The sequence below is a fragment of the Chrysemys picta genome, chromosome 6, assembly GCF_011386835.1.
Source record: "Chrysemys picta bellii isolate R12L10 chromosome 6, ASM1138683v2, whole genome shotgun sequence".
NCBI lineage: Eukaryota > Metazoa > Chordata > Testudines > Emydidae > Chrysemys > Chrysemys picta.
Window position 1 is genome coordinate 1,236,406 of NC_088796.1, and position 12,712 is coordinate 1,249,117.

Below are 12,712 nucleotides of genomic sequence, written 5' to 3' on the forward strand. Positions count from 1 at the left end.
AAAGTTTGCCCATCCCGTTCTGAAGCTCCACAGGGTGTCTGGGATCCTTAGCAGCAGGAGGAAAATTAACTTCTTCCTCATTGGTGAGGGTGCAACACATCTATGAGTGCAAATAACAATTACACAGCACTCAAAGACCCACCTGGAAGCTCCAGCAGACCAAGGAAACTAGTTTAGGTGAGAGGGAATACAATCCCCAGGGAATATGTTAATGATTCCAGAGACAAAACAGGGGCTAGCTTCTTAAGGCCTGACTGACTGACTGTCTCTCTCTCACACACAAAGCATGATGGACTAAAACCTAACAAAGAGAGAGAGAAACATGCTATCTATAAGGTAACGGAAGACAGACCATCTGGGTGGTAAGCATATATAAAAGATTAAACCTCACCTGGAGAGACATCTGTTTTGTTTGTAAATCATCTTTTTACTCTATTAAATAAACAAATTGCTTTTAAGCAAAAGCCATCGAGCAAATTCCCATTTCTGGAGAGACAGTTGAGCAAGCACTCAATGTAGAGGAGTATCTGCAACACATGGATTGTGAACCTAGGTATCTACCCTGCTTTTGGTCTAGAAGGGCATAGATAATGGATTCCATGCAGGGCAGAGCAAGTTGCAAGAGCTGAAAGTAGGCACTAAGGGGCAACCCAAAGACCAAGGGGAGTTAGGAGTGCAGACAGCCTTAATCTTTTCCTGGGACTTAAACAAAACAACAAATGGTTTGTGTATATGGGAATGAGCAAGGGGGGGATGGTTGTGCTCTGTGTGCATGTCACACATTGGGGAAGTTATGTCAATGTGATGAGTTTTAGTTCAAAATATGATAAGGCCGATGATCTCCTCTCCTATTGCAGAGTTTCATATTCTAGGTCTGGGACCTTTGGCAGCTCTGTCTCCTGCATTCACAAGCCCTTCCCTACTGAGGTGGGTTAACTGTGTTTGCAGACCATAGCTATGGGAGGTCCTGGCTGCAAAAGCAGGGATGTCTCTCAGGGAACCAGGGCTGATCCCATGGAGGGCTTATGGGGGGAGCCAGTACAGAGATAGAGGTGATGTGTTCATGTCGCGTTTTGTACCAATTGGAGCTCCCTCGGGGACTGATGTGTCTTAAGATACATCTCTACCCAGCTATAACGCTGTCCTCGGGAGTCAAAAAATCTTACCGCGTTATAGGTGAACCGCATTATATTGAACTTGCTTTGATCCGCCGGAGTGCGCAGCGCCCCCCCCCCGGGAGTATTGCTTTACTGCGTTCTATCCCATTTGTGGATTGTTATATCCGGGTAGAGGTGTATAATGAACTGCAACATCTGAACCTGCATGTGATAAAGCTCTGTAGCAGTTGCAGATGGAAGTGAGTTTATCACCCTTAGGCTGGAGCTTAGTCTGAGGGCAGACATGCTGGATAGTGAATGAAGTTACAGATGGCACAAGTTCTTTGAAGCACATCCCCCTTCCCACCTACATCACCTCAATTCTTGCCTGGGTAAGAATACACTACCGACCACCTGACCAGAATGGTGATGAGGAGTGTGAAACGTTCCAGGAGATGAGAGAGACTGTAAAAGTAGAAAACTCAATAATAAAATACCAGTAATAATAATAATAATAATAATAGGGGATTTTAACTAGGGGGGATAGCTCAGTGGTTTGAGCATTGGCCTGCTAAACCCAGGGTTGTGAGTTCAATCCTTGAGGGGACCACTTGGGGAGCTGGGGCAAAAATCAGTACTCGGTTCTGCTAGTGAAGGCAGGGGGCTGGACTCAATGACCTTTCAAGGTCCCTTCCAGTTCTAGGAGATAGGATATCTCCATTATTATTTTATTAATTATCCCCATATCAATGGAGTATATGTCACCTCAGGCTAAGATAAAGTTTCTAGACACCATAAATGAGTGTTTCTTGGAGCAGCTAGTCCTGGAACCCACAACGGGAGAGGAAATTCTTGATTTAGTCCTAAGTGGAGAACAGAATTTGGCCCACGAGGTGAATATACTTGAACCGCTCAGTAATAGCGACCATAATATAATTAAATTTAACATTGGGGGGAGGGAAGAAGAAATATCAAAGAAGCCCACCACTATAGCATTTAGCTTCAGAAAGGAGAACTACATAAAAATAAGGAAGCTAGTTAAATGGAAATTAAAAGGAAGAGTCTCAAAAGTGAAATGCCTACAAGCTGCATAGAAACTTTTTAAAAACACTTTAATAGAGGCTCAAATTAAATGTATACCCCAATTTAAAAAAACATAGCAAGAGGACCAAAAAAGTGTTACCGCTTTGTTGTTAAACAATAAAGTACAAGAATATGCTAGAGGCAAAAGGGCGCCCTTTAGAAATTGGAAGTCAAATCCTACTGAGGACAATAAAAAGGAGCATACACTCTGGCAAGTCAAGTAAGTATAATTAGGCAGGCCAAAAAAAAAATTTTTTTGAAGAGCAACTAGCAAAAGACAAAAAAAAAAAATTGCTGTTGGTTTTTAAGTATACCCAGAAGCAGGAAGCCTGCCAACAACTAATATACTAAAAAAAAGCACTCAGGGAAGATAAGGCGATTGCAGAGATGCTAAATGAATTCTTTGCATCAGTCTTTACTGCAAAGAGACAGAGAGAATCCCACACCTGAGCTATTCTTTTCAGGGAACAAATCTGAGGAATTGTCCCAGATTGAAGTGTCAGTAGAGGAGGTTTTAGAACAAATTGATAAATTAAACAGTAATAAGTCACCAGAACCAAATGGTATTCACCCAAGAGTTCTGACGGAACTCAAATATGAAATTGCAGTGTAGTAAGTAACCTATCGCTTAACTCAGTTTCTGTATAGGATGACTGGAGGAAAGCTAATGTGACACTTTTTTTTTTTTAAAGGCTCCAGAAGTGATCCTGGCAATTACAGGCAAGTAAACCTATACACAAATGCAAGAAGCCTGGGAAACAAGCAGGGAGAACTGGAAGTCCTGGCACAGTCAGGGAACTATGATGTGATTGGAATAACAGAGACTTGGTGGGATAACTCACATGACTGGAGTACTGTCATGGATGGATATAAACTGTTCAGGAAGGACAGGCAGGGCAGAAAAGGTGGGGAAGTTGCATTGTATGTAAGAGAGGAGTATGACTGCTCAGAGCTCCGGTATGAAACTGCAGAAAAACCTGAGAGTCTCTGGATAAAGTTGAGAAGTGTGAGCAACAAGGGTGATGTCGTGGTTGGTGTCTGCTATAGACCACCAGACCAGGGGGATGAGGTGGACGAGGCTTTCTTCTGGCAACTAGCAGAAGTTGCTAGATCGCAGGCCCTGGTTCTCATGGGAGACTTTAAATCACCCTGATATCTGCTGGGAGAGCAATACAGCGGTGCACAGACAATCCAGGAAGTTTTTGGAAAGTGTAGGGGACAATTTCCTGGTGCAAGTGCTGGAGGAACCAACTAGGGGCAGAGCTTTTCTTGACCTGCTGCTCACAAACAGGGAAGAATTAGTAGGGGAAGCAAAAGTGGATTGGAATCTGGGAGGCAGTGACCATGAGATGGTCGAGTTCAGGATCCTTACACAAGGAAGAAAGGAGAGCAGCAGAATACGGACCCTGGACTTCAGAAAAGCAGACTTTGACTCCCTCAGGGAACAGATGGGCAGGATCCCCTGGGAGAATAACATGAAGGGCAAAGGGGTCCAGGAGAGCTGGCTGTATTTTAAAGAATCCTTATTGCGGTTGCAGGAACAAACCATCCCGATGTGTAGAAAATAGTAAATATGGCAGGCGACCAGCTTGGCTAAACAGTGAAATTCTTGCTGATCTTAAACACAAAAAAGAAGCTTACAAGAAGTGGAAGATTGGACAAATGACCAGGGAGGAGTATAAAAATATTGCTCAGGCATGCAGGAGTGAAGTCAGGAAGGCCAAATCACACTTGGAGTTGCAGTTAGCAAGAGATGTTAAGAGTAACAAGAAGGGTTTCTTCAGGTATGTTAGCAACAAGAAGAAAATCAAGGAAAGTGTGGGCCCCTTACTGAATGAGGGAGGCAACTTAGTGACCGAGGATTTGGAAAAAGCTAATGTACTCAATGATTTTTTTGCCTCTGTCTTCACGAACAAGGTCAGCTCCCAGATTGCTGCACTGGGCAGTACAGTATGGGGAGAAGGTGACCAGCCCTCTGTGGAGAAAGAAGTGGTTCGGGACTATTTAGAAAAACTGGAAGTGCACAAGTCCATGGGGCTGGATGCGCTGCATCCGAGGGTGCTAAAGGAGTTGGCGGGTGAGATTGCAGAGCCATTAGCCATTATTTTTGAAAACTCATGGCGATCGGGGGAGGTCCCGGATGACTGGAAAAAGGCTAATGTAGTGCCCATCTTTAAAAAAGGGAAGAAGGAGAATCCGGGGAACTACAGGCCAGTCAGCCTCACCTCAGTCCCTGGAAAAATCATGGAGCAGGTCCTCAAGGAATCAATTAGGAAACATTTAGAGGAGAGGAAAGTGATCAGGAACAGTCAGCATGGATTCAGGAAGGGGAAGTCGTGCCTGACTAACCTAATTGGTTTCTATGATGAGATAACTGGCTCTGTGGATGAAGGGAAAGCAGTGGATGTGTTATTCCTTGACTTTAGCAAAGCTTTTGATACGGTCTCCCACAGTATTCTTGCCGCCAAGTTAAAGAAGTATGGGCTGGATGAATGGACTGTAAGGTGGATAGAAAGCTGGCTAGATCGTCGGGCTCAACGGGTAGTGATCAATGGCTCCATGTCTAGTTGGCAGCCGGTTTCAAGCGGAGTGCCCCAAGGGTCGGTCCTGGGGCCGGTTTTGTTTAATATCTTTATTAATGATCTGGAGGATGGTGTGGACTGCACTCTCAGCAAGTTTGCAGATGACACTAAACTAGGAGGCGTGGTAGATACACTAGAGGGTAGGGATCGGATACAGAGGGACCTAGACAAATTAGAGGATTGGGCCAAAAAAAAAAAAAAAAAAAAAAACCTGATGAGGTTCAACAAGGACAAGTGCAGAGTCCTGCACTTAGGACGGAAGAATCCCATACACTGCTACAGACTAGGGACCAAATGGCTAGGTAGCAGTTCTACAGAAAAGGACCTAGGGGTCACAGTGGACGAGAAGCTGGATATGAGTCAACAGTGTGCTCTTGTTGCCAAGAAGGCTAACGGCATTTTGGGCTGTATAAGTAGGGGCATTGCCAGCAGATCGAGGAACGTGATCGTTCCCCTTTATTCGACATTGGTGAGGCCTCATCTGGAATACTGTGTCCAGTTTTGGGCCCCACACTACAAGAAGGATGTGGAAAAATTGGAAAGAGTCCAACGGAGGGCAACAAAAATGATTAGGGGTCTGGAGCACATGACTTATGAGGAGAGGCTGAGGGAACTGGGATTGTTTAGTCTCCAGAAGAGAAGAATGAGGGGGGATTTGATAGCAGCCTTCAACTACCTGAAGGGGGGTTCCAAAGAGGATGGAGCTCGGCTGTTCTCAGTGGTGGCAGATGACAGAACAAGGAGCAATGGTCTCAAGTTGCAGTGGGGGAGGTCCAGGTTGGATATTAGGAAAAACTATTTCACTAGGAGGGTGGTGAAACACTGGAATGCGTTACCTACGGAGGTGGTGGAGTCTCCTTCCTTAGAGGTTTTTAAGGCCCGGCTTGACAAAGCCCTGGCTGGGATGATTTAGTTGGGAATTGGTCCTGCTTTGAGCAGGGGGTTGGACTAGATGACTTCTTGAGGTCCCTTCCAACCCTGATATTCTATGATTCTATGAAACCAAATTTCAGTACCAGGCAAATTGGTTGAAAATATAGTAAACAGAATTATCAGACACACAGGTGAACACAATTTGTTGGGGAAGAGTCAACACAGCTTTTGAAAAGGGAAATTATACCTCACCAATCATTTAGAATTGTTTGAGGGGGTCAAACAAACATGTGGACGAGGGTGTGCCAATGGATACAGTGTACTTGGACTTTCAGGGCTGATCTACACTAACGCTGTAAATTGATCTAAGTTATGCTACTTCAGTTATGTAATTTACTTAACTGAAGTCAATGTAACTTAGGTTGACTTACAATGGTGTCTACACTACACTATACCGATGGGACACACTCTCCTGCTGACATAGCTTCTGCCACTGGGAGAGGTGGAGTAGAGACATCAGTGGGAGAGCACTCTCCCATCAACTTAGCGTGTCTTCCCCAGACCTGCTAAATCAAACACCAAGGATGCAAACCCATACTCTGGGTGTCCCTAACCTCTGACTGCCAGAAGCTGGCACTGGACAACAAGGGATGGATCATTCGATGATTGCTCTGTACTGTTCATTCCTTCTGAAGCACTTGGCATAGGCCATAGTCAGAGTGAGAAGACTGGACAGGGACCATTGGTCTGACCCAGTATGGCTGTTTTTATGTTCTGGGTTCCCCATCATGTAGCTGCTGATCTTAGTCAAGACATAGGGAGCTGGTGCTGGGTGTGTCTGACATACAGGAGATGGAGAGCTGGGTGCTGTCCATGTGCTGCTGATGCTGTAGCTTTGATTGTCTCCAGCTCTCCCTAAAACATCATACCAATCTTGAATATCTTGGCAGAGCTGAATATGATGCCCCAGAGCTGAGTGCTTTGTGGGGGACAGTTGTCCAGGACACCCTCCTAGGCTGGATCTGAGGCATTTCAGGTCTTCCCTTTCCTTTCATCCCTGCAGCCCCTTGAAGGCAAGATAGGAATGTTGTGTGGTTAGCAGCCCCAGAGACCACCCAGCAGGACGAATGTAGATGGCTCCCCTTGAATAAAGGCAAGAGGAGGGCATCCATGGGGAGCAACAAGTGCTGGGTCTGTGTTGCCGGCCCGGGCCTCAATCCTGACTGAGAGAGATCCAGGACACAGGCAGGTGGTATTGGAGACTAGATTTTGCTATTTTCTCTCTGAGCTGGTTTACCAAAGGGAGGTCAGACACTGGACTGGGAAGTCTCTTGGGCTGAATGACTGTTTCTTGATGCGCAGACTGCTAGGTGTTGGGGGGGAGAGGGGGGAGGCACTAGGTTCCTCTCACTAGAAGGTGACAACTGACAGTCTCTACTAGTCAGTGTCCTAGGTGCTCTCTAGTCTCTCACCACTGCAGGGGAAGGGAGAGGCAGAGTCCCAGGGGTGGCCCTGATGCCATCAGTGCCTCCATGACAATATAGGAGTGGGCTGGGAGCATGAATTTCTTAGCTGCTCTTAGCTGCTATTTTTGGAGGCCTGTGAAGCCATCCCTGGGGCAGGTAATCTCTATGGAATAAGAATTCTCCACAGTGCGAAGTGATGGGCTGTAGTGCTGTTTAAGTTAAAGTAATTTCAAGTCCAGAAGGGTTCTGTGTGGTGTGACTTTGCTGCCCCTATGGCAGAGGAGAGGCAGTCTCTTTCTGCCCCTTCATTGCACCAGCACTGGTTTGTAGGATCCCTTTCTTGTGTCTCAGTCTGCTTCTATCACACTGCTTCCAGCACCGATGCTCAAGTTTCCTTCCTTACTACTTTTCCTGTTGCAGGTTCTTGGAGAGCCACAGTGATCCATGTGGGTGGTGGGGAGGTGGCTTTGGTGCTGGGGTATCTATGGCCACAGTAGCACCTCACTGATCTCTCTACCCCTTGGTCTTTCAGTTAAGTGGAGTTTTCTGTCAGTGTAGTAGTTTGGTGAGATCCAAGTTTTCAAGGAGTGCTATACAGATAGTTTCTTTTTTCTTCACACTGGGGGAAAACTCTTGTTTCTGCCTGGATGTGGAAGTGGTCTGACAAACTGGAGGTGGCTCATGTTTTATAACCACTTCCAGCTTCAGGATGCAGGCCAGACTTGTGGACAGCAAAAAAAAAGCCCATAACAGGAAGAAAATGACCCTGTTCAAACACCAGAGCCAAAGCAAGATGTCTGCTGCATTGGTCATCCCCACATCTGTCATCCCCACAATGCAGACACTAAAAAGCCCTTTCACTGCATTGAAAACCAGATGGGAAAGAGCACAGGACTATTATTCTATTATTGACTTGATTTTCAAGAGTGCTCAGCACATGCAGCGCTCATCCACTTCAAAGGGATTTGTGGATCCACAGCACTTCTGACAAGTCAGGCCTGGTATGTATGGCACTAATACTTAAAGGCCCTGTGACACTGCACCCCATATTCTTCAGTGATATTATGATACGATTCTAACATAGATATGATGTATTTTATGCAAGTCATGTGAGATGTCATTGGAAAGGTTATGATTTGCTGCATATAAATAGGATAATCATTGTGATAGACCCAGACCAGTTGTTAACAGCAGAGTAGCAGAAGGGAGATAATCTGGTCACTGAATAAGTAGTTTTCTGTTCCCTGAGTGACCAGAGCAGGAGCTGCTCCAGGCTAATAGACCACCTGACTCCAATTAACCTGCTAAGAGTCAGGTGAGGCAGTTAAGCACCTGACTCTAATTAAGGCCCCTCTGATGCTATAAAAGGGCTCACTCCAGTCAAGCCAGGGGGAGCCGGGGAGAGGAAGTGAGTGTGAGGAGCTGGGAGCAAGAGGCACAAGGAACTGAGAGTGAGAGGGTGAGCTGCTGGAGGACTGAGGAGCACAAGCGTTATCAGACATCAGGAGGAAGGTCCGGTGGTGAGGACAAAGAAGGTGTTGGGAGGAGGCCATGGGGAAGTAGCCCAGGGAGTTGTAGCTGTCATGCAGCTGTTACTATAGACAGCTGCAATCCACAGGGCCCTGGGCTGGAACCCGGAGTAGAGGGCGGGCCCGGGTTCCCCCCATACCTCCCAACTTCTGATCAAACACAGGAGGAATTGACCTGGACTATAGCTTCTACCAGAGGGGAAGGTCTCTGGACTGTTTCCTGACCCACAGGGTGGACTGTGAAGCAAGCAAATCCACCAATAAGCGCAGGACCCACCAAGGTAGAGGAGGAATTTTGTCACATCATATTCATTTTTTTAATCTGAAGTTATGAATATCGACTATGTATCTGTATTTCACATGTAGTCATACCTGGGTAATGCCCACTAGACAAGAGATTTTCATTCTAGAAAGTGGGTGAGGAATGGGCCATTAGGAAAACAATAGGCCTTAGAAGAAGTTTATCTCCCACCTGGGGAGCTTTCCTGAGGACACTACGGACAGCCTCTGAGCAATGACTACTATGACTCTACAAAGACATGTGATGTGACGTCTCTAGACTTGGGATGTCAATGTTTTTCCACTGACCAGTCTGGGAACTAAGCTTTGAAACAAAGTGTTCCCACCATATGCAAAAGCTATGTAAGGCGGGGAGTGACATCACCAGGGATTCTTCGCTCCCCACACAAAGAGACCCCTGGAAACACCTGAGTAACAAAGACTGAACTGGGGGAAGTGCTGAACCCAAGCTAAAGGGAGTTTTAGCCTTTGAATGGAAAACCTGGGGATTCCAAGCTGTAGGCAAGTGCAGCTTACCCCTTAAGAATCTGCAGCCTGCTTGTATTATCACTTAGGGTGAGAATTTGCTATTCATATCCAATCTATTTAGTATATAGGCAGTCATAGAATCATAGAATATCAGAGTTGGAAGGGACCTCAAGAGGTCATCTAGTCCAACCCCCTGCTCAAAGCAGGACCAATTCCCAGCTAAATCATCCCAGCCAGGGCTTTGTCAAGCCGGGCCTTAAAAACCTCCAAGGAAGGAGACTCCACCACCTCCCTAGGTAACGCATTCCAGTGTTTCACCACCCTCCTAGTGAAATAGTTTTTCCTGATATCCAACCTGGACTTCCCCCACCGCAACTTGAGACCATTGCTCCTTGTTCTGTCATCTGCCACCACTGAGAACAGCCGAGCTCCATCCTCTTTGGAACCCCCCTTCAGGTAGTTGAAGGCTGCTATCAAATCCCCCCTCATTCTTCTCTTCTGGAGACTAAACAATCCCAGTTCTCTCAGCCTCTCCTCATAAGTCATATGCTCCAGACCCCTAATCATTTTTGTTGCCCTCCGCTGGACTCTTTCCAATTTTTCCACAAGTTTCCTCAGACTTACAACACAATTGGTTCCTGAAAAATCACATCTTAAGTTGAAAACATCGTAACTCGAATTTCCCATAGGAACAATGTCAGATCAAGCATCGTAAAGTCAAAACACGAGAATTTATAAACGTCGTAAGTGCCGTTCATTGTAACTTGAACGTCGTAAAGTCGAGGACTGCCTGTATTAAGTTTACCTACATGCCTCCAGCTTCCATCCAGGACACACCACACGATCCATTGTCTACAGCCAAGCTCTAAGATATAACCGCATTTGCTCCAATCCCTCAGATAGAGACAAGCACCTACAAGATCTCTATCAAGCATTCTTAAAACTACAATACCCACCTGCTGAAGTGAAAAAACAGATTGACAGAGCCAGACGAGTACCCAGAAGTCACCTCCTACAAGACAGGCCCAACAAAGAAAATAACAGAACACCACTAGCTGTCACCTTCAGCCCCCAACTAAAACCTCTCCAGCGCATCATCAGAGATCTACAACCTATCCTGAAAGATGATCCTTTACTCTCACAGATCTTGGGAGACAGACCTGTCCTCGCTTACAGACAACCCCCCAACCTAAAGCAAATACTCACCAGCAACCACACATCACTGAACAAAACCACTGACCCAGGAACCTATCCTTGTAACAAAAGCCCGATGCCAACTCTGTCCACATAGCTATTCAAGTGACATCATCATAAGACCTAATCACATCAGCCATACCATCAGGGGCTCGTTCACCTGCACATCTACCAATGTGATATATGCCATCATGTGCCAGCAATGCCCCTCTGCCATGTACATTGGCCAAACCGGACAGTCTCTACGCAAAAGAATTAATGGACACAAATCTGACATCAGGAATCATAATACTCAAAAACTAGTGGGAGAACACTTTAACCTGTCTGGTCAATCAATGACAGACCTGCGGGTGGCTATATTACAACAGAAAAACTTCAAAAACAGACTCCAACGAGAGACTGCTGAGCTGGAATTGATATGCAAACTAGACACAATCAACTCAGGATTGAATAAGGATTGGGAATGGCTGAGCCATTACAAACACTGAATCTATCTCCCCTTGTAAGTATTCTCACACTTCTTATCAAACTGTCTGTACTGGGCTAGCTTGATTATCACTTCAAAAGTTTTTTTTCCCCTCTTACTTAATTGGCCTCTCAGACTTGGTAAGACAACTCCCACCTGTTTATGCTCTCTGTATGTGTGTATATATATCTCCTCAATATTTATTCCACTCTATATGCATCTGAAGAAGTGGGCTGTAGTCCACGAAAGCTTATGCTCTAATAAATTTGTTAGTCTCTAAGGTGCCACAAGTACTCCTGTTCTTTTTGTATTAAGTTTAGTTTGCATTTTTTGTTTATTTGCTAGGTAATCTGCTTTGATCTGTTTGCTATCACTTATAATCTATCTTTTGTAGTAGTTAAACTTATTCTTGCTTTAACTAAACCATTGTGTGGGAATCATAACTCAGGGGCAGGTGGCTATTGCATAGTCCTCTCCACAGTGAGGGATGGGGTGAATTTTATTAGCTTACACTGTACAGTTCCCTGTGCAGCGCAAGACGGTATAATTTTGGGTTTATACTCCAGAAGGGGTGCATGCCTGAGAAGCTGGTTGTTACCCTAGCTGTCGCCTTTCTATGCGGGGGCTGGTCAAAGCACCTGCATGAAACTGCAGCTGGGTGTGTCCCTACCTGTATGTATGCTGGTGAAAGTGCAGGCTGAAGCCTGGAGAGCTTTGCAGCTTGTCACAGCAGTACAGTGTAAGAGGGAGCCCAGGCTGGTGGGTCAAGGGGGCTCAGTGGTATCCAAATTCCAGGTGGCACCCCAGGGGGAATCTGTCACAAGCCCCTCTCAGGATTAGGGCCCATTACAAGGGGGGCTGCACAAACACATTGGGAGACCTAATCCCTGCTCCAGAGAGTTTACATACACTGTTGGGACAATACCACACCAGGCTCTAGGGTCACAGATAAGACAGATGTGCCTAGAAGGGCTCTTCCAGACAATTTTTCTGAATGACCTCCTCTGCCCCTTACCCTCAGCCTGCTGCTGGGTGTGGAAACGCTGAATCTGCTCTCCCCGGGTTACGGACACTTTACAAATGAGGCATTTCAATAGCTCCTCTTCCTGGACTCCAAATTGACCCTGGGAGAGAAGGTACCAAAGAGAATAGTCAGCTTCAATCCCTGGTTCCACAGTGCAGTGGCCATGTCTCCCTGCCTTTGTGCACCGCCCAGTACAATGGGGCCATGATCCTGGCTGGGGCCTCTGGACACTATTGTAATGTAAATAAGACGACGACATTGCGGGAATCAAGCCACAAACTCTGAAGTCACTACTCTCCTCAAGACCAGCTTGCTCACTCGCTCTCATGCACACACAGCCCCCCTCCCTCTTGGGCCATCCTGTGACACTGTCACAGCCTCCCCACCCCATACACCTTCCCAGCACTTATAATACATTATTAATTGCCTGAGATGAAAGCTGTGTCAGAGTTCTGCCCAGCCTTGAAGGGGAGGAAGAGAAGTTTAAAATATGATCCTATGGCTCCTGGTTACCATAGAACCAGAGTGCTCTCCAAAGGTAGAAAGATACAGCACTGAAATTTCTATTCCTGCGCTACTGGCAAGACCGGACTGAGGTGTGGTTTAGTTTATTTATTTATTTAAAATACA

General features: G+C 46.0%; 1 protein-coding gene across 1 annotated transcript in view; it reads right to left on the reverse strand.

The window, feature by feature from the left end:
* Positions 1–12,712, reverse strand: part of LOC101951954 (myosin-IIIb-like) — a 113,231-nt gene that overhangs the window by 82,569 nt on the left and 17,950 nt on the right. Inside the window, exon 9 of the mRNA XM_065598586.1 lies at positions 12,074–12,182. Within this exon, the coding sequence (XP_065454658.1) occupies positions 12,074–12,182 (109 nt within the window). The remainder of the gene's footprint in view (positions 1–12,073; positions 12,183–12,712) is intronic.